Below are 24,764 nucleotides of genomic sequence, written 5' to 3'. Positions count from 1 at the left end.
AAGAGTCGGGTTGACCCAGCGCTGAGGGATCTGGTGGAGTTGGGAACGGTCAGTGTGAGGTTCATGGTTGGACTGGAGGAGCTTCAAGGGCTTTTCCAACTGAGATGATTCTGTGATTCTGTGATAAATCACATCATTTGAATAGGCTTAGTTTGCTCAACTGCCCAAGTCATTCTGTGTGCCTGTCTCTAACCCATTTAACTCCAGTAATAACTTCATACTTATGTTCAGGAAGTTCTCTTAGCCGTTGAACAGTATCAGGCCCAGTGACACTCTGCTCAATGCCACACCCCCACCCCCATCCAGCGATGATTCCCAAATCAGCAACTTCACAAGCTAGCCAATTTTTAAAGCCGTTAAACATACACGGTACTGACAGGGAACGGTGTTTACGTTTCGAACAAGAACTTCGGGCAGCTGCAGCCAAGCACCTTCCATGCCCCAGAGCCCACGTGGTGCTCTCCACCAATCAAACATGTAACCACATCAAGGAAGAGGATCAGGTTGATTTCTGAAGACATCGTTTTCCATAGAGCGCTCTCGGCAGCTATTATATCTCTTAATTCTTTTAATTCATTATGAACTGATACCTATGTCAGATTGCCTCCCTCATCCCTCTTGCCAGTATAAGCCAAGTTGGTTGATACTTTCAGAAGTTGCTCACTTGCCGTTTTTTAACATCAGCAGAGCAATATATATATTCACAGCTTTCATCTCCAGACACCTTCCATTTTCTCACTCAAGATTTAGGCTGAAAATAAGCATTGAATATCTGAATTCCCCAATACACGAATTCTGCCGTTTGCACAGTCCACCTGTAGCTTCCCTCCAGACATCCCACATCGAAGATAAAAGCTTAAAAGCCTCGCACAATATTGTGTTGTTTTACTTACATGCAGTCAAATACAGATATTTAAATCTCTTCCCTCCTACTATTTTCATGCTAGCGATACTTGAGATCATTTTTTTTTAAGAAAAACTCCTTCATGTTCTCTTTCCCTTCCCAGCACATTCTCCTTCTCTTCCGCAGCCAATCATGTCAACGTTAGCAGAATCTGCTTCTCTGCAAACTTACATATACTTTTTCTCTTACCCCGCTTTAAATGATTCGTCTTCACCTTTCTCAATTCTGTCAAGCCAGCCACTCATCTTAGATATTTCCTACCCAGTTATATACATAGAATCTATTTAATCACAACCATCATCTTGCAGTAAAGTCTACAATCACGTTTTCCTTCTTTTCCCCAACATTTTAACTCTTACTTTTGTCTACTCCTTTGCAATTTTTCTCAGCCATATTTTCATTACTTTTACCATTTTATAGTATTTCTTTGTAAATGAAACCACCAGAAATAAGACACTGTATGACAGAGTGACTAGGATAGTTTTTGATTCCTAACTGCAATATCAGAATCCTGAGCAAACATTGCAATGCAGGATAAGCACGGCACATTTTTTAACATTACTAAAAATTGGTTCAACAATTTTCCCCAGTATCACACATGTTGCTAGAGGACTTCAACGCCCTTCGCTACTTACCATGCCGTCACTCCGTCCTCTCTTACACTCAGTGCACGCTAAACATTAAATTTCCAAATCTCTTCCTTTCGCATCCATGACCGTAACAAGGATGGAGCAGACTCCAGGAATAATAAAATACATGTGGGTATTTCATAGGACTGTGCTGTGCTGCTTTAGAAACCCATTTCAAAGCCAATGTGAAGAGCTTCCATCGTCGGCTCTATCAGCCAGGACAGATGTTGCTCTGCCAGTGACTGCTGCGGGTTGTCCAGGGGACGTAACCATGGCCCCATGCTCCCTCGTTGTCCCAAAAACCCCCTAATGACCCAAATAAGCCATGGGTACTCCGTTACGGCACGTGGACTGTTTGGTTACGTGAGATGGAAATCACTTTGGACAACTGCACAAATTCATATGGCCTTAGTCAAGATAAAACACGTCAACTCAAACAACGGACTGAACTATCCAATTTGTGATCAAATTGCGTGTGTTTGTGTATCTGAACTATTCAATTTGTGATGAAATTGTGTATGTTCGTGTATCTGAACTATTCAATTTGTGACAAAACTGCGTGTGTTTGCATATATGTATATATTTGTATATGATATATACATTTTCCAGATTGACAGATGTAACTGGTGGAGATTCCTGACCTCAGTGCAGTGCGGAACCACCTGCAGCAAATACAGAACATGCAATAAAGCCAATCCGGTGGAACCAACCCACACCTACCGCCTATTACCCAGGATTCTTCAGGACAGGAAATCCAGTGCAAGAGTTGGGCTGAAAACATGGGGCTCAACGCTGGAGACAGACAGCACCGTCGCTAAGTTCACACCAACCTCTGTGGATGTCTAGCAGGGTATTTTTAATGTACATAGACATACACTGCCTGCACACGTTAATGACTGCAGACAACTTTTTTTCTGACCTGGAAAACCGTTAAAATCCATTAAAATCAGTGAGTTGTTCAGTGCTACGATACCCAAAGTCCTACAAGGGGAGAAGAGCGGGGCGGGGAGGCGATGGGCACGCAGGGATTTCATCCGTGCCTCCTCGTGTCACACTGAAACCCAAACCGCAAGTTTTAGCGCTCAAACACTCTGCGCCACGTGGAAACTAAAAGCCAAAACGTATCGTTGCGCAGCAGGAGGGCGTTGGTGTTTCAGGCCATTTATTAGCCTGTTTCACTATAGGCTAACATGAGCATATTCCTCATGTTTGGTTGCCGTTCAAGCCCTCCTCCTGACAGCCCCTCGCCTGTCGGCTTGCGGCGAGCGCCTTTTTTCCCAGCGCGTTTTTATTCTTCCACCAGAGATATTTTCTTATTAGTTATTCTCTCAGGCTGCATCGCTTCGTCCCCGTTTCCAAGGCGACAGACAGGAAGCAGGAGTTAAGCAGAATCTTTCATCTGGGAGGGGATGATGGGAATGGATGAGGGAGTTTGAGCAAGGTCAGGCATTTACCGCTGAATACAAATCTGTCACGCCTAATAGATGAAGCTCTTTAGTTTCCGAGCTACTCAGGCTGCTCCCAGCATCCAAGGAGAAAATAAAAAGACACTCAAGCATGAATGCCAATCAGCTTGTGCTGGCAACAATGATGTATATACATGTGCCATAGCAGCTGTACCAGGCTTGGCCATGGATGAAAGGAGAAATTAAATAGGTGTCAATAATTATACAAGGTCAGGATCTAAATCCCTGAATACTAAATATATTTTAATAATATCGCATGGCGACGCAGAGGAGTTATTAAGCCAGGAGGCTCAAGAGGCCTCGACCCAGAGCACAATGAGATGCTGGGGACGCGGCGGCAGAAAAGTGGCAGCACACAGAAGGATCCTGAAAAGCGCCGGGGACACTGTGCGCATATTTAGCAAATATGGGTCTTTTGGCTGGCCGGGCCAAACAGCCCCAGCTACAGTGGCCATGCAAACAAGGGGAACAAAGTGATGGCTGGAGGCGGAAGATTTGCTGAAGCCAGGGAGGATTCTGCTGAAGAAAAAACAGGAGGGTGAGAAAACACATCCCAGGGTGTTCACAGCCAGTTTGCTGTTTGACACAGCTGCTGGAGGGTTGCAGATATTAGAGCATGGAGGGGACAGATATGCCAAGTGATACCCTCCTCCTCCGCCCAGAACTGGAAAGCCAGCAACGATACTCGGCATTTTGCCATCTCTTCCCCATGCTTCAGACGCAGAGATGGACTTGGCATCATTTATGGATAAAAAGGGTTGGTTTCACAGAATCATCTAGGTTGGAAAAAACCTTGAAGATCATCCAGTCCAACCATTAACCTAACATTGACAGTTCCCAACTACACCAGATCCCTATGTTGACTCTACTCTTCAACCCCTCCAGGGATGGGGACTCCACCACCTCCCTGGGTAGCCCATTCCAATGCCTAACAACCTATTCTGTAAAGAAATGCTTTTTCTTTTAAAAAAAACCTTCCCTGGTGCAATTTGAGGCCATTAGCTCTTGTCCTATTGCTTGTTCCTTGGGTCAAGAGACTCATCCCCACCTCTGTGCACCCTCCTTTCAGGGAGTTGTAGAAGGCGATGAGGTCTCTCCTCAGCCTCCTCTTCTCCAGACTAAACCCCCCCAGTTCCCTCAGCCGTTCCTCGTACGACATGTGGGGCACAGTATCCCACCCGGCACCACTCAACACCTTGCAAGCTTTACTGAGAGCAAGAAGATTGCTTTAGGAATAAGCCATAAAACCAAAAATTAGAAACTCCTTGGTGGAAAAGAAGCAGCAGGCAGGCATCCCCCCATTAGACATTTCCTCCAAGGATGACTTTCAGCCCAAAGCCTCACACCCAAGGGAGTGAAGAGATTATTCCCTGCTCATGCACGAGGGGACGTCGTAATAAATTGCGTCTGCTCCACCCCTGGCCATAGCCACATGCAAACTCAGACTTTCCCTGCTAAAACCGTCTCCTCCAAAGCAACGTGCTCACGTCAGGGTCGCACAGCTCCGCTCCTAAAGCCAGCGGCTGAATAGCACCGTTTGCTCCTCCGCTCTTCCGGAGAAGCCAATGGCCAAGAGCAACTCCTTGCTTTGGGAAAGCACCCATCGCAGCACAAAGCAATTTGTTTATCTCCATCCTGCACTAATTATGAACAAAACCCAGATGAAGCGACTAAACCGCTGGCTAAACTGAACCCTCTTTAGAGCATAACACTTAGGCTGTATTTTTCTTATGTACAGATTTCAACATAAAGCTGCCCCTTGCATGTTGAAGGCAAGGCTTAATGGGATTTCAGTACTAAAAGCACAGAGTAAGTACAGTAGTGCTGATATACAGTATTACATATGCAACATTAATTTCGATAGGGCTTTATATTTCTGTGAAAAAGCTTGGTTTAAAGTTGGCATTATTAAGCACGCCTTCAACACGCTAGAAAAATATCTTAATTTTGGGATATCAGCAGGTCGATCTCACTTTTTACTAGAGTTAGGCAATTACACAAGAAGATAAATGTCACAAAGCTAGCTCAATAATACAGTCTTGCAAAAATACCAACAGCAGTAAAATACAAGAAGCCAGATTCTAATATAATAAGCAACATCGTAGCTGAAATCCAAAAGATCTGTTTTAATTTTGAGCAACTTCACATCAGAATAAGTCAAGCCAGAAATGAGAATAATTCCTCCTGGTACATTTTGTCATTGATTTTTAAGAAACACGTACAGCAAAGCGTTCTGGGCTGGGATGAAAGACAGACTTAACAGTATCTTTTTTGTTCCCTGTTACTATTTTCGGTTTCTTCTCTCGCTTCTTTGGTGGATTTTACTTCAGTCCATCCACCTGCCCTCAGGCAGGCAATTATACCAGCGGACCCCTGGCAGATGTTTGTCCAAAATCTGCTCTTAATGACATTTATTGACGGAGATGCCATAACCCCACAGACACAGTGTCCTGAAGCAGCATTAACACACTGACATTTCATCGGCCTCACCATCAAACAGGTTGGGGTGGCGTGGTGGGTACCCTGAATCCCACTTTCTGCAGTGGGGTTGGGAAAGCAAATGACGTTCATGACTTTGCCATTATCGCTTGTAAATTTGCAAACTGGGATCCCATGTCTTCTCAGGCTTCTGTTTCTAAATTAAAGTCTCCCGGTTCTTTTGGTGTTTTGGTCTTTCTCCTCTTTATGACCCTCTGATAATTCCCACGGCTTTTCCTTCCGGTGTCTCTCTGCTCCCTTCGGCAAAGGGCTCAAAACTGAAGACTTGACTTCATCCCAAGGCTTGGCCAACGCTGACTAGAGCAAACAATTTCACTCATCTAGTCAACCATGCTGCTTTTCGTGCTGCGATTTGGCTTTTTCACGGAGAATTCATTTTAATTTATGATTTGAGATACATACTTTTATCTGGTCACGGATAACAGAAATTAACTTAGTTTTTATTGTTTCCTGATCTGGCTTGAAAAATGATCGGATTTGATAGTCACAGTGCAGCAAAGACTGCTTCATGCTACGCATCTGGGCTCCAGGTCTGTGGGGAAGAGGATTTCTCGCCGCCACTGGTGTGTGGGGAGGTGTCCCAAACACAGCACTGCTGAGGGCAAATCACAGCCACTGAAGGGAATCTATAGAATTAAACATCATCCTAATTAAGCCGTTAAATTCAGCAGGTTCCATCTGCCTTTACCTCCATGCGACAGATAATGTTTTGGCCCACTGTGATTATTTCCCATTAAAGAGAAAATGGAGTCTCACATCACCGGCACAGGGGATGCAGGGTCAGGCTCTCTATGCCCTACCCATGCAAGCCACGTCGTTAATTGTCCTATTTCTTGTAATAATTACAAAAAAAGACACCCATCCTCACCTGATTCTCAGGCTCTTTACCCAATTCCTGTTTCTTGCTAGCGATAACGGCTGTGACAGATGCTTCAAAATTCTTCCACACCACTAGAGTAGCAAAATATTGCTTTATTCACCTGAAACCACTGCTGTAGATGTTTTAACTGACAGCAGCTGTGAACAGCTGTTGCTACCTGAAAGACAGAGACTAACTTTTGGCAGGGAAAATCCCACCGACTGTTTCTGTAATGAAATTGTTAATATCCCTGAACCGCTCGGAAATCTGACGTATGCTAACTTTGAAATAACGGGGAAAGACCCACCAAGAACACCAAAGCAAAAACAAAGAGGTAAACAAAGGAGAGCTAAGATTCCCTTAATCCTCATTTAAAAAAAAAAAAAAAAAAGATAAAAGCAAGGATATTCAAAACCTGTATTCCTCCGAAGCAGACTCTTAACCATGGCTCTGGTTCTGCAAGGAGGCGGATTCATTCCCATTGTAAATCAGGAATACAACCGCCTAAGGTCAACGTGGGCAAGCCAAAACCTATATATGTGGAATTTTAATTTAACGTCCAAAATCACAGACGGTACAATAGTTTATCCAGCATTCTTCAGCCATCGGTTCTTCAGCTCAGGGTTGGTGGGGAGCAAAGGCTCCTTCTCTGTTCCCAAAGATGGGAGGAACATAACAGGGGGCTCCAGGATAGCAGAGGAGCCCTCGGGGTGGCCCGAGCAGGCAAGGGACCTGCGTAAAGCTGGGACAAGATTGTGGCAGATGACGGAGATGCTCGACACCCATCAGCAATGACACCGTGTCCCGTGTCCATTCTGCGAGCCACGTCCCCAAGTCTGGTTCTCCCTTTATTTTCCGTGTCCATTCTGCGAGCCACGTCCCCAAATCTGGTTCTCCCTTTATTTTCCGTGTCCATTCTGCAAGCCACGTCCCCAAATCTGGTTCTCCCTTTATTTTCCGTGTCCATTCTGTGAGCCACATTCCCAAATCTGGTTCTCCCTTTATTTTCCGTGTCCCTTCTGTGAGCTACGTCCCCAAATCCAGTTCTCCCTTTATTTTATGCGTCCATTCTGCAAGCTACGTCCCCAAATGCAGTTCTCCCTTTATTTCCCAGCATACATGTAAACAGCTAACATGCCTCTGAATGATCCCTTGGCTGTTAGAGTCTCCTTCGTGCCAAAGGTAACCGCAGAGAAGTCGTACTCTAAATACAATATTTTGGACGTTTTTAAAAGATTCTGCCCACAGAGATGTCACAAGCTCGAGAGACGCAGAAAGCGTTACGGAAAGCCCAAGTATATGCCCTCCTCCCTCCCTACTTTCTCAACAGATGATGCTACAGAAGGACGCAGAGGACAGAAATGCATCTATCTTTAGTTTGGGATCAAAGGAGAGAGGGAAATAATTATTTTCCACAGTTTCTCTTTGCAAAATATTCTTTCCTTCTTCATGTCAACAAATTTGATTTTCTTGTATGTGCTTTAAAAGCTTCTCGAGCCATCACTGCTCGCATCCCCCCCTGTTTTTCTGTTTTTTTTTTTTTTTTTAAGACATTTTTTAAATGAATTAAAGAGATTCACAGATGAAATTCTGGAACTTCAGCAGTGTCAGTTCACACCCTTACCATGGGTTAAGCAGATCTGCGCTGCTGGGAGGGGCGAGGACTCTTCCATCCTCACACTGAAGCTGTCCCACGCATGAAGTAGTATAAAAGAGTTACCAAACTAAAGAACAGGGGTGAAGGAATAACTCTTTAGCAGGGTTTTAGGGAATTCAGTGGAGAAATATGTGATTTTTGTGAACGTTTGCTCTAATGTATATTTCTTTCTGCAGACGGAGCCGCGTGAATATGAAAGGAAACGAACTAGAAACACCTTTCACTCCAAAATCCGCAGCAGGATTAGGACACCTCTCGTGGGATTACAGGTTCAAATCCCATTAGGTAGAAGACAGCGTTGCCGTATACGGCCTGCGATGGCTGAACGTGTGATTCTGGGGAAAATATAATTACGTTAAAGAATTTGCAGAAAGTAGGCCCATAGGAAAGAGAAATCCTTCAAAGTGAATAAATATAATGAGCTGAGATTGGGAGAAGAAAAATATTAATCAGGCTGAAGGGGTAATATCCCAAATATGAAAATTAAGCGTTTGCTAGCAAAGTGGTTGCCTGAAATGCTGCACAAACCAGCTCTGTCCTGGCCAGAAACACATCGTCAGCTCCACAGCCGCAGCTTGACAAGGCCACCAGGACTCTTCCAACCTAATCAAACGCTCGGACCTTTTCAAAATTAACTCCTACCACTGCAAGGAAAATTACAGTAGGTATGGAAATTGATTCTGATCTCTGCTCCAGTGGTACCCAGTTGTTGACTTCTGCAAATCTCTTATTTGTGGTACTGCAACTGCAGCTGAAAGCAGATACATTGGAGGAAAACAGGACCATTAAATAATCATCTTTATGAGGCCATCGTAAAAGAAATCCTCCGCCCAGAAGCCTGACCGGGGCACCGCGCTGGCTCGCAGCACGGATAACGCCGTTCCAGCTACCCAAGCAAGGAAAATTCTGCTTTTTTTCCTGCTGGAGGGGCCAGTCCATTTAATTTTGACAGGACCAATTTCAGAGTACGTGCTCCAGGACAGTAAATGGTAACTTTTGATGGCTGCTCACCTTGGCCCTCTATTCCTCTGAGAATCAGGGTGTTTTCTGAACAAATAATGGCTCTCACTGCTTTCAAGCCATCCCCTCCCCGGCCCAATCTTCCACTCCCGGGGAAAGGAACAGCAAGGCAAGAATGCTGCTGAATATAAATAGGAGTAAAGCACATTATAATTACAAATCTGGCTATCCAATGTACAGCTCTAAACCCTGAAATGATAGGCTGACAGTGTCATCCCAACCCAGACACCAATTACAATTACATCTAACCAAGGCCACTGAGCCAGACAGGGGAAGGGGTGGATGAAAGATGCACCCATCTCAGGGATTCAGCTCCTAAACTTCCCAGAAATATCATTCCGCAAATTATTAGCAAATCGCTCGAGCTAAATAATTAATGTTTAAACAAGGGGCATGAAATTATTCCTAAATGATGGTGGGGGGGAATGGGAGAGAAGGAAGAAATGGAGGAGAGGAAGGGGGAGAATATGAGAAGCCTGCTTTTTTTTTTTTTTCCCTCCTGTCGCTCAGATAAGACATTTGCATTCCTAGAAGAAATGTGCCTGCTTCCTCCCCTAGGAGCTTGCACAATACTTTATTCTGCCATTGTTTTTAATTTTTATCTTATTTTTTCCTCCTTTCTTACTCTCTGATCCCACAGATGCAAATAAACATACAGCGAAAGACCTAACAGATCTGAATCAATATCAGAACCAAAAGAAAGAAAGAAAAAAATCAGTTTCTTTGCCCCCAAGCCCGTGCACAGCAGTGTCAGAAGGCAGGAGCACTGCTTTGATCTTAACAAGAGCCTGTCTGCTCCTAAACTCTAAACCGGGCTTGCGCTGCAAAATCAATTTGTGAGCTCATTACATAAATCCATATTAAACTATTTAGTCTATATTTAACACTATAACAAGGATAGTCAGGGTGAATTAAATGGATTTTATTCCAGGTGGCAAAGAGCCAAAGTTTACCCCTCCTCTTTAAATTGTTTCCCAGACCCATCTTTTGCAACACTGAAAAATCACTTTTTGCCCACAGGACACGCAAACACGTGTACAGAGGGATGGACAAAGCTCACGATCTTTTATTGTTTGAGCTGTGGCTGCTAACGAAATCGATATATTTTAGTCTTCAGATTGATATCGGCAGCACATTTTTGTATCTCTCGCAACGTGCTCCGTGTGTCGCCCTGTACCACTGGTCCTAAATATGAATAAAAGTAAAACTAGTAAAATATCTAGCAGTTTCCTAAATAGGACCATGTGCAAGTCTACACGTTTGGGGGTTATTTTCCCTAAATCTTTTCCCTCAGGAAGCAAAGACAGAAAGTTAGTCTCACCGACAAATATGCCCAAAGATTAATTTGCTGTTTCCCCATAAAGCAAACGCATTCAGCTATTTCTTACCCCTTCTTATCTTTGATCAAATGGCAGCTCAGCAAATCGGTTTCTGCTGGGAAGGTGACAGGGTAGTGCACTACATATAAAAAAACCCATCGGCGCTCAGGATTGCAGACAATGCATCTCCTAACCTTATTACTCCTGAACTCTGCAGTGGAACTTCATCTACGCTTCTAGAGGAAACCGTTATGTTTAGGGAAAAATGAACACCTGAAAAGGGGGGAAAACAGATGACAAAGAGAGGAGTTAACTAATTTAAACTCTGGCTCGGGAAGTGGCAGGTGAAGTCAGAAAACCCGGGATGAAACACCCAGCTATCCATGGCCAAATGAACAAGTCTGGAAGGACATGAGCCATAGAATCACAGAATCATCTCGGTTGGAGAAGACCTTGAAGCTCCTCCAGTCCAACCATGAACCTCACACTGACCGTTCCCAACTCCACCAGATCCCTCAGCGCTGGGTCAACCCGACTCTTCAACCCCTCCAGGGATGGGGACTCCCCCCCTGCCCTGGGCAGCCCATTCCAACACCCAACAACTCCTTCTGCAAAGAAATACTTCCTAAGAGCCAGTCTAAACCTGGAAGGTTGAAATTTTAGAAGTAATTTTTCAAGTTATCTTAGTCATCTAAGGGGTCAGTTAGACATCTAAGAACATTTGTACTTCCTGAGTTTTACCATTCAGGTAAAATAGAGGTGAACAACTCTTAAGCAACTTAAATTCCTAGCCAGCGCCCAGCTACAGAACATATGAACACCTCATGCTTTCTAACGTAGCTATTTTTAGGCAACCTTTGATAAAGAGGCAAATACTACTGAGATCATTCAATCCGTAGGCATCCCAGTGACTTACTGAGAGGTCTGTGGCAAAACCATTGTCACACCAGGGTCAGACTAGCAGTTTAGGCACTGGTCTGTCTCTCCTAAGGCTTTTCTCCATACTTTTCCCCCATTTCATTTTTCAGAGGTGGTTTAAAGGGAGAAAATCTATGCCCACACAGGCTGCAAAGGCCAGTGGAGCCCCCTAACAACTTACTGTTAAAGTACCGAAACTCAGGCCGCAGATATTTCCTTGGAAAAAAGGGCAGGCTGATCTCAGCCTATGGCCAACCCTCAGAGCCTACACATACACTCAAGGATGACCATGGCTTCTCTGAAACTTGTGCTGTCACCTCTCCTGCCAGTAAATCCACCTCCACCAGTGTCGGTGGAGTCACAGTGGGCCTCCTCACAGGAGCTGCAGGTTGTCACATCCCTCAGTTTTCAACTGATTTCTAATTTTTCCCCACATTTGCAAGATCAGCTGCCACCGATGGTCTCTTTATTACTTAAATTGAGTGCATCAATACATCTAACGTCTATTTAAAACTCTTAATTGTCTGATGCCTTTAAAATAAAGAAAGGAAAAGGCTGTCACACCTTCACAGTCTACTCAAGTACACTCTACGTCTAAAAAACCCAACCCAAACCACTTTCATGTGTAGACTACACGCGCAGGGTGTCTTCCCTTTGTGCGTATGAAAGGTAATTACACAGATATATGACAATATATAGACACTTAGAGCATCTTTCAAGCCACAAGGAGTCGGACGTTCACAAATGAGGGAAGAAAACAAACCCACTGGCCTTTGGAGAGCAGAACACGGGAGCTGCTCCATGCAGAGCTGAGGGGAAGCACATGCACAACCACTAGACCCAGGTTGCTGCAGACACCCCCAGCCCAAACTCAGGCTTGGCTGACCTCACCTCAGGTTTTCTTCAGAATTTGACTTGGCACCTCTTACAGATTTTTCTACAGCGTTACTTCACTGTGTAAACATGCTGCATTGCTCTCGTGGAAACATAAAATGATGAGGTTATGCCCAACCTGAATGAGCAACTCTTCAATGAGCTGCTCGTGAAAACCTTTCTTCCTTGCCCTCAAATGCCTGCATGAAAAAAGAAGCTTTCTGGTATGCAAGCCTAGTCATTCACACAATACCGGTGGGGAGGAAAAAAAAAAAAATCTCCTTTTCAAGGTTTAAAAAACAAAAAAACCCCACAAAATACTCACAGTAAGAGTTCCTATATGAAATCTTTATATCCAGTTATCTGCACCAAACTCATATAGGACTAAAAAATACATCTCTTTCCATATTTATAACATAAGTCATTTCAGTTCTGCTCTTCTGACAAATTTAATTCTAACACATCTCAGAATCTTTGAACTAATTGTGCAGTTATTCATTCTATCTTGTGATTATTCTGACATTACCATGTAAAGTCAATATACAGTAAGTGATATTTTAATTAACACCACTTAAACCCTAATCGTATTCCAGATTCCTGAGATTATTATTAACCAACATATATCCTTTATTAAAGAAAAAAATCAGCATAAGGCTGGATTTTAAATGGTTAATAGCTTTATAGGAGATTATTACCCTTCCATGTCTTTTTTTCGTATTATCCTAAATCTATTTTAATAGATAGTTCTGTTCCTGTTGAAGTGCAGACAACAGCACTTTCTCCCTTACCACGCTCACACTATTTTGTGTAAAATTCTATTTATGCTTGGATCACTCTTTAATTGTATGTTTTGGTTTTTGAAAGCACAAACATGACTCAGGAAGTACAAATGTTCTTAGATGTCTAACTGACCCCTTAGATGACTAAGATAACTTGAAAAATGGCTTCTAAAATTTCAATCTTCCACTCCTGCACTCATCAGCTGAAGGCACAAGAGCTCCCCAAACACTTAAATTTCTTCCATGAGTTCCTGGCTCACCTGAACTTCTCTCCCTGGTCCTACAAACCCACACCCAAACCCCCGAGAGCTCCCTGCCTGCCCCAGGCACTGGTGCGTTCACCCATCTCATCAAGGGTACGTTACTGGTGCCAAGACAGACACACAACCCAAACCCCAAAGGTCTCCCAAGGTGTCCCAGGCCACAGAGCAGCCACCCACCAGCAACACTCCACAGGGACAGGGAACATCCACGTCCAAATGCTTCCCATCTGAGACTCATAAAAGCTACAAGAACACTCCTCCTACTTATGACAGGACCATTAATTTTGGGCTGCTCTTCTCTCTCTTCAGTTGAAGCTGCCTATAAAAATATCATCCTGTTCAGCCTACCCAGGTCTTTTACATGCAGGAAGGCAGCTCCAGCACAGCTAAGAAACATCTCACCCCAGAATACCTGACATTTCACAGAAATACATCCATCAATGAGAAGAGACACATCCTACTTCAGTCCAGGAGACATCTCCTGGTCTCACCACACTCTCACACGATCCTTCTCCCCAGACCAAGGCCTCCCTCTTGCTGAATTTCTTTCCAACTGTCCAAATAGTCAAAATTTTTCCTGCGCTGCAATTTCGCTCAGTTTGGAGAAAGTAGAGTGACTCCAGCACAGAAGCTCATCTCCTGAGCTTCACAGGAGACTGCGGAGGTGTAGAAACCCAGCTGCCAGGTTTTTAAACCATTATAGCTCTTAGAGAACAAAGCCACCAAGTTTTATATCGGTATTTTGAGACAAGATCAAGCACCTCTAACAGCATCTTTCCAGATTTTGTTACAGTCCACGGATTCCACCAATGTTCACTAGATCAATGGAAAGCACAACCAAAAATGATCTCGTGAACCCAACTAATCCTTTCCTACACCCCATGGCCAGATTAAAAATATCCCTAGCAGACGTTTACCTAACTTGTTCTTAAAGACCTACAAAGATGGAAGCTCAAAAAAATGTTCCAAGACAATCCCTTGCAGCTGTCTAGAGGTGCCTTCTAAGCGCCTCTGCTGGTTTTAGGGTGGCCTTTATCTACCAACTTTGTTTTCTAACTAGAAAAATATTCTGCTGATTTTGCATTTTTGCATACATCCATCATAAATCCCCAGTAAGGTGTCATAATATTATGGCAAAGACCACCATAAAAGCAAATAAACAAAATTTATTCTTACTATTATCCTGATTATTACTGCTTACGCGGTGCAATAAATGCGAACAGCTTACCAGTTGTGCATACCAAAATAAGGACGTTAAATCTCTTGTTTCAACACAAAAAAATCCTGACACTATGGTTCAGGGGCTTATTCTTCTCCCTATCCCTGGGAATCGGGTGCTTTTAGAGCTTTTTGCTGCCAGCAGTTTCCCCTCAAGCACCATTTTGGCCATCACCAGTGGTGGGGCTCCAGACAGGATGATGATACAGCACATTAAATTCTTTCAGGGTCCAGAGCCACCAGGCACAGCACCCCATGGGCCCCCCGCTGCCCGGGGCTGCCACCTCACCTTTGGGGAGAAATGATCATGTCTGGGCTACATCATGTTTCATCCTTGGAGCTGCATCCCATGGAAGGTTACACCTCATCGCCCCAAGGTATATTTATATTCTTTTTTTTTTTCATTTTGAAGTGTCTTAAATACTCAGGGCTGTTTTCCCCCCTTGGGAACAGCACCCTAGCGCCATGCACAAGTTTGCTAGCCAAGAGCAGCCTGGCAATGGCCAAGCCAGAGGCAGCAAGACTCGGTGGGGTGCAGGGTCCCCACTCCAGTGCACGAATTTGCCCCCACACTCTTTTATTTAGGAGAAGTCCATATGGTCAGTATAAGTTGCACAGTACAACTAAATCAGCCTTCAGAAAATAAATGCATTTCCACATCCTAGTAGAACTACCAGTGTCTGTGTTAGAGGGGAAAATAAATATATATGTATTATATATATCTGAAATAAATAAATATTTTTATATCTATCTATCTATCTCTGAAATTTATGAGTGGGATCTTGAAATAGTCTCTCAGTCCTTTCTTCTGCTCTGTCTCTGCCTGCACAACACGAAGTAGCTGTGAAATTTCCTCTTTCTAACTCAGGTCTTAAGGAGCAGCCTCAAGAGTTGACACATTCCAGCTTCCCCTGCAAAGGCAGGATCAGGATTATTAGCACAAAGATACATCTGCCCGAGCTCTTAAAATTTCAAATAAACATTATTTCTCGTCACTACTTTTTCACTGTTTTACCAATTCTTAAGAAAAAAACCCTGGTTTTCCTGATATTCGAAATCATGGGGTTTATTTCAGATTAATTTTAAGGCTAAATATAAACAAGATTAACATACGTGGTTTGGCTTTCCAACAGGCTGACAAGGACTAAAAATCTGAAGTTTTAATGCCAATATTAGCTCAGTTTCTTAGCACTGAGATGGAATTTATTTTGTGGGGTTTTTTATTGGGGAAGCAACTACAAATAATACTATAATTATAAATAATAGAATAAATAATTATAAATAATACTTATGATACTAAAGGGAGGGGAAATGGTGCCTCAGAGAATGTTTTTGTAATAGGAATTCAGGGAGAGAGGAAGGTTTTTGAAAATTATATGAGTCAACCCCTGTTTCTTTATCAAGGAAAAGTAATTCACAGGTTTCCCAAGCTAAGTCTTATTATACAGAAATGCAAAGTCTTTGCAAAGATCTCACGCATGCAAAAATGTTAAATCTGCTAGCTGCTATGCTGGAAATCTGACGTGAGAAGGAGCTATGCAAGTTGTGGGTAGAGGTATTAAAAAAAAAAAAGAAAAAGCACGTGACAAAAAAATAACAAAGATAACGACACAACGGGGTCGGAGTTTAACACCCGCGCAATGGGGACCGGCCACTGAGGACCAGGCCCCCGTCCCAAGCTTCAGCTCTCCGTACCCTTCCCCGTCTCCCTGCAACATCCACCTCTGGCCATCCTCAAACATCTGGAGATCATCCTTGGATGGACATGCAATCCCTTCTGCAAATAATTCTGGCGCTGTGCCCTCTCCTCGGGCGACAGCACGACCAGCCCGGGTCCTGGTTAGTTATAACACCCAAGAGATCGTTTTCTTTGTTGCTTTGCTTGCAAAATTAGCTACACTTCTAATAATGCCAGGAGTAAAGACTGATTTACAACACCAGACTCTGCGAGAGGATGTCTTCCGAAGGTGAAGATTTTTCTAGCAAGGAATTTATTGCCAGAACATAGCTAATAATTATCCTACCGCATACACGAGTTGATTATTTCAGGGCTGTCTTCATCTGATCTTTCACCTGCTAGAATAAAACAACCCCTCCACACATCTCATGACTATGTGAAGGATGGATCCGTGAGAAGCCACTGGCATAAAGCAAATAACTGTCTGGAAGTTCTTTATAGGAAGATTTTCCTCTGGGACATTCTCCTCATCTGAAGTTATGCATGTCCATCACTCACCACCACGCTGTTCTCTAGTCATTTCCTAGGTGTGCAAATAACAGGTTTTATACAGCTATAAAAATAAGACAGTCAGCTGAGATCTCTTTCAGCTGCTTTTTCTTGCAGAGAATTTGTTTTCCGGCACATGTAACCAGAAGTGTATATTGTAGGCTTTATTCCTGCTACCTGCTCAATACGATCACACATTCCCATAGACCGTATGAAGTCCATCGCCCGGAGCTAGGAATTAAAAAGAGAAGCAGGCAAACAGCAGAGTGGCCTGAGAAACCCCAAACTTGGGTGTTGGAGATGATGAGAGAACTGAAATCCTTAAATCTGGCTCATTTATTGCGTTGGTTTTTACAGAAATAGGAAGCATTTGAAGTCACACTTTTTTGTTGTTGTTATCAACTGGTGAGCAACCTCCTCCTAAGAAGGTTGTTAATGGGAAAGAAAGGAAAAAGGAGGAGAAACAATCCCAAGTGCCTTTTCCCCAAGTGTGCTGGAATCTACAAATGTTTCTTGATTTATTGACTAATGGGTGTATTGCAGACCATCTACTATTGCTTATTTTACCCTAGTTCATAATGTTAAGTACAATGTCTCTCCAGTCATAATCTCAGTTTAAAAGGACAGAAATTTTATATTTCTCAGGGAGCTCGTTGGATTTTTATAGTCTAAGCAACACTGAAACAGTTTTGAACATCCCATAGCCACATCTGGAATATTAACAGTGGAAGCTATTACCTGCGTGAGCTCACAGCCCGGTTGGCTTTCACTTCTCATTTCAGCATCGTCTAATTCCAATTTAGCATCCCAGCCTTTACAAGGGGTGTATATCTGGTCTCATTTTATACTTGTTTTAATGCCAACTTCTGTGCAGCTACTTCAGGTTCTGCAGCTACCGGTGGTCAGCAGCGGATGTGAATCTACGCGTCCATGTAGCAACAACAGTAGTAGGAGCGATCAGACTGATTATATATTTTTATCTGATTAAAACTTTCAAAATTCCCCAACAGAATGTACATAATATATTTAACCCACCGAATGTTCCAAATTATTTGCAAAAATTAAAGCAGAAACTATCTGTAGTCTTACAAATCACACCAAAAAAAAAGTTAAAAAGTGGCTATTTTAAGTTTGGGGTTGAAATCACTGGTTGGGTAAAATCATTATTAGTTCAAGAAAGGGTTTATCTGACCCTGGTTTTCAGAAAAAGGAAGCTCAGATAAGCCATCAACATGTCTCCGTTTACGCCCCTTCCTCATTAACAGCTCCAGAAGATGATGAGAGCTATTAATGAGTATATTGAAACTTCACTGTGCTCTCATAAAAACACACCAACAATAGCAAGCGTGGGGTCTGCTGGGCCGTTGCCTACCCCAGGAAGGGGGGAGCCCCCACCCGAGCCCCCCGCCTAGACCCCAGCGACTCAGCAGTGTCACACAGAGCTCAAGCTGAAGAACCAGACTTGTGCTAAGCCTGGCCCAACAAAACCAAAGCTGAGGGGGCTACGTTCTTCCCACCACAGCCAGCCCCACCGCTTCATTTGTATTTATATCCACCATCTGTGCATGCCAGCCCTCCCTTCATCTCAGAGGAATTGGAGTGGCATTGTTTGAAGAGCTGATTAACTAGCCAGAAAAAAGTAATCCATCACTTAAAAAGGGAAATGGATACAGTTTACAATGGTGTCCCGTAGCTCTTTAGGATTTTCTTTCCATTTTCCTCAATTTTGATTTTAATCCAATGCCAAACATAATAAACACCAACACAGAGCATAAAATTTACTGACAGCATTTCACTTGCAATCACTAGCTAGGAGCAGCAACGAGTTATCCAGTTTCCCCTAGGATGTTCCTAGCGCCAGATTAAACCCCACTACAGTAGGAAATGGCCGGTTTCCTTCAAATTTTCACACACGTAAATATAATCCGAGTGCACGAACTGAATGGGAGATGCAGCTTAAAAGAAAGCAGAAAGTAAACCAACAAAAAACAACTGCGCGTCTCCCCACGACGAGATGTGATGTGGAGCAGGTTGGTTCTGACGGGGATGATGATCCTAGCCAGCCTTCTGCAATATCACATCGACATTGTTTTTTTTCTGCCAGTGAAATGTTCAGTTTTGGGCCCCTCACTCCAAAAAGGCCACTGAATGACTCGAGCGTGTCCAGAGAAGGGCAACGGAGCTGGTGAAGGGTCTGGAGCACAGGTGTGATGGGGAGCGGCTGAGGGAACTGGGGGGGGTTTAGTTTGGAGAAGAGGAGGCTGAGGGGAGACCTCATGGCCCTCTGCAACTCCCTGAAAGGAGGGTGCAGAGAGCTAGGCATGAGCCTCTTGAGCCAAGTAATGAGTGATAAGACAAGAGGGAATGGCCTCAAGTTGCACCAGGGAAGGTTTAGACAGGATATTAGGAAGTATTTCTTTACAGAAGGGGTTGTTGGGTGTTGGAATGGGAGGTGGTGGAGTCCCCATCCCAGGAGGTGTTTAAGAGTCAGGTCGACATAGCGCTGAGGGATATGGTATAGTTGGAAACTGCCAATGCTAGGTTAAAGGCTGGACTAGATGATCTTCAAGGTCCTTTCCAACCTAGATGATTCTATGATTCTATTCTGTGATTCTATGATTCTACTTGGCAAATGCCTTCTCATTTTCACATTTTTCCCTCAGGGAAGAGTTATCAAACAGAGGGAACGCTCACCTGGTGAGATCCTGGCAGAGGGCACGTACGGAAGTGGGAACCCAAATAAATATCTGCCTCTTGATCCCGATACCCAACCACCAAGCTCAGTTGGCCAATTAGCCCTGGGGGGCAGGAAGAGGATGGAGCCCGAGCTGGAGGGTCATGCTAGCAGGAGGAGGATAATAATGACTCTATGGACATTAAGTTTTTCCCCATTTACCCCCTCCCAGGTCTCCCACTAAGCTGCCCATTTTTCATGGCTCCAAAGCATCTGCAGCAGAAATGTCATGGGGAGAGGGGGACTAAGAGGTCTCTGACAATTCCCCAGTTGCTTCTGGAGTTTCTTTCAGGCAGTGGAGAGAAAAGAAAGAGACCATCTCCCTTGTAAAGGAGATGCTTCACGAGGAGAAGGCGGACAAGGGAGGTGAGCTTCAAAAAAACGTGGAGCAAAATCCACATTCGGCCACTCATCGGGGACCAAGACAGAAAACAGAGGGAGAAACCTTATCCCTGTTCCCATTTTCATTTGCTTTAAGTATTTTCATGGAGAGGACTTTGCAAACGGGGGATCTGTGGCTTCCAGTGACGCTTAATCCTCACTTTGGTCTACGAGATGATGGCAGCTACGGCCACGTGGTACTGCCACCTCCCTCTGCACTGCCTGGAACTGCTCTAGATAATAGTGCTCGTAACACAACAGGACTGAACTTGGATGGATCTCAGCAAACATCCCTGCTCAGTGTTCAGACGGGACTCCTTAAGAGTCAGACTACTGCAGCTAACGAGAATGTGTACCGAGGTCATACTCATTTCTCTCTTTCCAAAAGGTCAGATTTTTGGCAAAGCTTTAAAACTTCACACTGATGCTGTGTGGAAGCTTCTCAAAGGATTTCCCAAGGAAATTCTATGGTACGAGCTATCGGGCTGGTTAATTGATCTCTGAGGGCTGTGTCAACTGAGTATTTGTGGGCTACCAAGATTCTGCTCTTCCCAGTCCAAATCGGAGAACGAACAACGCTTCAGCATGTTCTCTTGTTCTCGACTTACTGCCATAATCCATGAGAAGTACCAAGTGTAGCCTGCAGCCCAGTGCAGATCATTAATCATTTATAACCCAGAAACTTTGAGAGGCTTTTATCTATGTTTTACCTATCATCTAGCTTAAGATGAAGACATCTTTCTGTTATTAAAAACCCATAAAGCAGTAAACACGCTGCTGCACAGTACAGTCCATAAAACCAAACACCTCTTAATTTCAGGGCAACAACAAAAAAAATTAAAAATTCACCCTTCCAGCACCTAGACACAAACCTTTTGATCTCAATGGCTGGCTGCACTTCATATCCCACTGCCAAATGGTTCTTTTTCTTCCCCTCTTTTCTTCTCTTCCCTTTCCCCACGATAAATGTTCTACAACAGCTTAATGCAGAGTTATGTACAATGTAATTCTCTACTGCTTATGGACTACTTTATTCCATCACCTCACCCATTTGTGATCACCTTCTCATACTTCAGCAGGATAAAACCCACCAATAGGTAGTAAGACATTGCCAACGGCTTTTCATGTAGGTTTAGTTGGCCTCCGGAGTCATCTTCTAGGACAAGGCTGGTATTTGTAATTGCCCCAGTGAACAAAACGCCTCAAAGTATCCGATAGCCTGGATACGCTTTTAACTACAGCCAGCCAGCTGAATAAGTAAGAGGGAGTAAAGAATGGTAGCTGCCCACTTGGGATTTTTATGTTAATAGCATTAATTACGTCTACAATTCTGAATGTCCTTTGCATCTTACCAGGCTCTGGGATGATTAGCTGTGCACCGGCCTGTGCGTTTCCAGCTTCATTTTCAGCTATACACTGATAAAAACCTTCATCTGACTTTACCAAGCCCAGAATCCGTAAGTTGCTGCCACCCTAGAGAGACAGCAAAAAGAAAAAGAAAGGAAGTGGAGAGAATTAATTAGAAAAACACCATCCAAAGTGAATGCGGATTAAAAAACCTTTCCAGAGCAGCTATTCTGCGAAACAAGGCACTGTGTATGTAATCTCAGCCCCAGCTCACTTAGTCCTGTTCCTTAGAGGGCCGTAACCATAAGCCCTTTCATCAGGAATCTCTTGGCACTTTGTGGTCTTTGCATTTTGTTTGATGGTGCCTACGGCCCAAGGGTCAATTCGCTTTCCTGCACAGAGCCCATCCAAAACCCTGCTCAAGACTTAAGCTCCAAATTACAGCCATCACTCGAGTAGCGCTCTGGATTTTGGCTTGGCCCTTTGCTGCAGGAAAGATGTAAGAGAACTTTTAACTCTGCATCTTTGAACAAATACTGTTCTGAAGGTCAAACCCTCCTTATGGCTCGAGGTCTGGAGATCCTCAAGAAAAGGTCACTCTACGCCTACTTCATTTGAAACTGAGTTAACTTTTAACTTCTGTTAGCACAAGCAGAAACCAATTATGTTGGGTAAAATATCTCAAGTGAGGGGTATGCTCTGCCTGAAATATACCTTCTGTTAACTATTAAGGGAAATTATTTTTCACCACCTCCACCACAGAACCAGAACAGCAATAGAGCTGTCTTTTTATTGGACAGCTTCTGGCTGCTTTCTAATAAGCAATGTTGTATAAAAAACAGGTTGAATTTGCTAATGTATATGGCAAAATAAGTCTATCCTGTAGGAGAACCACTTTTTTTTTTTTTGAGAGGCAATTAAGACATGATCGTAATCAATATTATTTGTTGCAAGATCAAAAATTAGAAAGTGCTGAACCAAGCCACGTCCCTGAAGAAACCACACCTCGTGGCCTATGGATATCTTCACAGTGGCTGAAGTTTTCAGGGGTGGTCTCCAACATCTCCGCTCACTTACAAGCGAGACCACTTTCAGGAGAGGCCAGTAGACCAAGCCGTTCAGAAAACCCAACGTTCATTCTTAGCCTAGATAATAGTGACATTTAAACTACAAGAGATGGGGATGTTACTTCGGGTAGGGGGCACAACAATTCTCTTTGAAAAGTTGTAATTATGTCAAATTATTACCATTTTTAACCCCCTATGCCTAACTACTACTTCCTTGGAGAAAAGATCTATTCTTTTTGTTCACAAAAGGCAACGGTGAGTAAGGGTAACAATATTGTGCAAGGTAAACAATATTATTAATAGCAACTCAGGGTATGACCTGACACTGTTGCTTCTCCACAAACAGACCTCGTTCAAATATTACTAAAACTGGGAAACAACATCAACGGTCTTGACCTGACACATCTCAGTACAAGGTGCCTTATTTACCTTAGAAAACAAAATTTATTTATATCAGAAAACAAAACTTCTTCCACGTCCTTCCGGAAGACCAATATGTTTATGAAAGCAATGATTGAATCAAATACCAGAACGCATTTCACAACTTAGTTTAAAAAAAAAAAAAAAAAGATTAATTCTAATAAGTAAAAACCAGATAATTACCACTATCTGGAAATAGTCGCTAGGAATGACCACTTCTCCATTCTTGATCCACTCCACCGTAGGAACGGGCTTACCAGACACGGCACATTCAAACTCAATGTCCATACTCTCGTAGGCATAAAGATTTGAAGGGTGAATTAAAAACCACGGTGGAACTGCAAACAAGATGGGGAAACAATGAAAGTGGCGGTAAGTAGATATAAATTAAGGTTTAGCAAGTAAATCATTTCTGTGAGCCAGAAGAATATTAGACATAAATAGAAAACCTATCTGTAATTCAAATTATTCTCTTTAACCCTAAGCCTATTAAAAATTAAATACTAGGGAAAGCATTTACTCTAGAAAATACACTTAAACAGTTGATGTTAACTTTTTCCCCCCAAATTAAAGAATTAAAACCTCAATTTAGAAGATGTACAAGGTTTATGTTTAACAAAATATTATATATAATTCTCACTAAGCAAGTATGGGGGTAATAAAATCTCATTCATTTCAAAGGATGAGATGCCAACGGCATACGTGACAAGGTTCTACGAGTCAACATATGGCCGGGCACATATAGGTGCAAGTCAAAAGTATTCAGAGTAGAAACATTTTCCTGTAACCAAGAAGGACTTTTGACTGGGTTTATAGAAGATGAAGAGATAATCAATAACTAGGAAATCTGTCCCTGGTGATTGGAAGAAGAACAAGGTTGAATTATCTTTGCTGAAAATGAATTCTTATTAAGCTAGGAATTATCTGTTGCCTTGTATTACTATAATGTATTCACAGCTTTTCAGTACACTATATGATATGCTAATTTAATATCATCATTATTGTAATACTAGGATGATGGAAATTTGCAATTTGAGGAAAACTGTTAATATATTTCTAACAAGCCCCACCCCGCATCGTACTGAAAAACAGACGCAAGAACTCAGCAGCCCGTGTACATTTTGTCACAGTTTTTGTAGAGGAACGACCGTCTCTGTTTTGAATATCCACAGTTGCCAGGAAGCCACAACAGATTAATTTCCAAATACCATTCGTGACTTATCATTTCAGACACAAAATCCAATTGTATTTCTTGAGCCATCACTCCCGATGTCTGATTATAATATTTATAAAGCCGTAATATTAAAAAAACCTCTAAATTAAAAGAAGATTAAGATTATAAAATAAATTGTACAGAAGCCAAGAAATGTTAGAACCGAGGCCATCCTCATATCCCTCCCTCAGGCCCCGGGTTTCCAAGGACTCCACCGTGCTCTTCAATTATCCGATCAAATGCCGTTTCTTCGCAGCCTCCCTCGGTGCTCCAGAAGGACCCCACTCCCCAAAAGAGCAATTCAGGATTTAATTTCAAACTTCCTACCTAGTACATGGCTTCATGCTTTCTAGTTTTCAAACTTTTCTCTACCAACAAAATGATTCATTTCCCAGAGGGTTTTTTTGTCTCATTCCTATTTCTACAATACCTGTGCGATCCACAAATATTTTTAAACTCAAAGTAGTCGGACACTAAGAGGTGCTACTAACCAAGCTACCAGGAAAAGGGCAAAAGTACCTCCCATGTTTTTCTTGTCCTGTTCGGTATGATTTAGAGCAGTTTCTGTTATACACTAAATATACTAATGTGTTTTTTTTTACACACCACACCAAAAAGTCTTACTGGGAATGAAGAAAATAAGGAAAACATCTGCGACGTACGAACGCGTGGTCTAAGCGCCCTACCCTGTCTGGTAGGAATACTATGGCAGACATAGGGATAAAATTGTGCTCTTCGGGGTCTGCATTTCATCACCTTAACTACAAAACTCTTTTTTTTTTTTTTTGCCTTATTGATAATAAAGTTTCCAGCTCAGTAATAAACGGAGGCAGAGTCCTAGACATCATCACTTCTTCAATCATACGCTCCCGATTAATCCTGAGCGCTCTTCAAACTTGTGTGCACAACGAGGTAGAGATACTGTTAAGAAAATGAGATTATTTTATTTAAAAACTGTGTGGAATGCATAA

General features: G+C 42.9%; 1 protein-coding gene across 1 annotated transcript in view; it reads right to left on the bottom strand.

The window, feature by feature from the left end:
• LOC141918062 (netrin receptor DCC) overlaps positions 1 to 24,764 on the bottom strand; it is a 629,575-nt gene that overhangs the window by 211,681 nt on the left and 393,130 nt on the right. Inside the window, exons 6-7 of the mRNA XM_074812087.1 lie at positions 22,764 to 22,918; positions 21,099 to 21,219 (exon numbers count right to left, since the gene is read on the bottom strand). Coding sequence (XP_074668188.1) covers positions 21,099 to 21,219; positions 22,764 to 22,918 — 276 coding nt within the window. The remainder of the gene's footprint in view (positions 1 to 21,098; positions 21,220 to 22,763; positions 22,919 to 24,764) is intronic.

This window comes from Strix aluco, chromosome Z, assembly GCF_031877795.1.
Source record: "Strix aluco isolate bStrAlu1 chromosome Z, bStrAlu1.hap1, whole genome shotgun sequence".
Classification (NCBI taxonomy): Eukaryota; Metazoa; Chordata; class Aves; order Strigiformes; family Strigidae; genus Strix; species Strix aluco.
The sequence above is the reverse complement of the archived record's forward strand: the minus strand, read 5'-3'. Positions and strand labels throughout refer to the sequence as shown.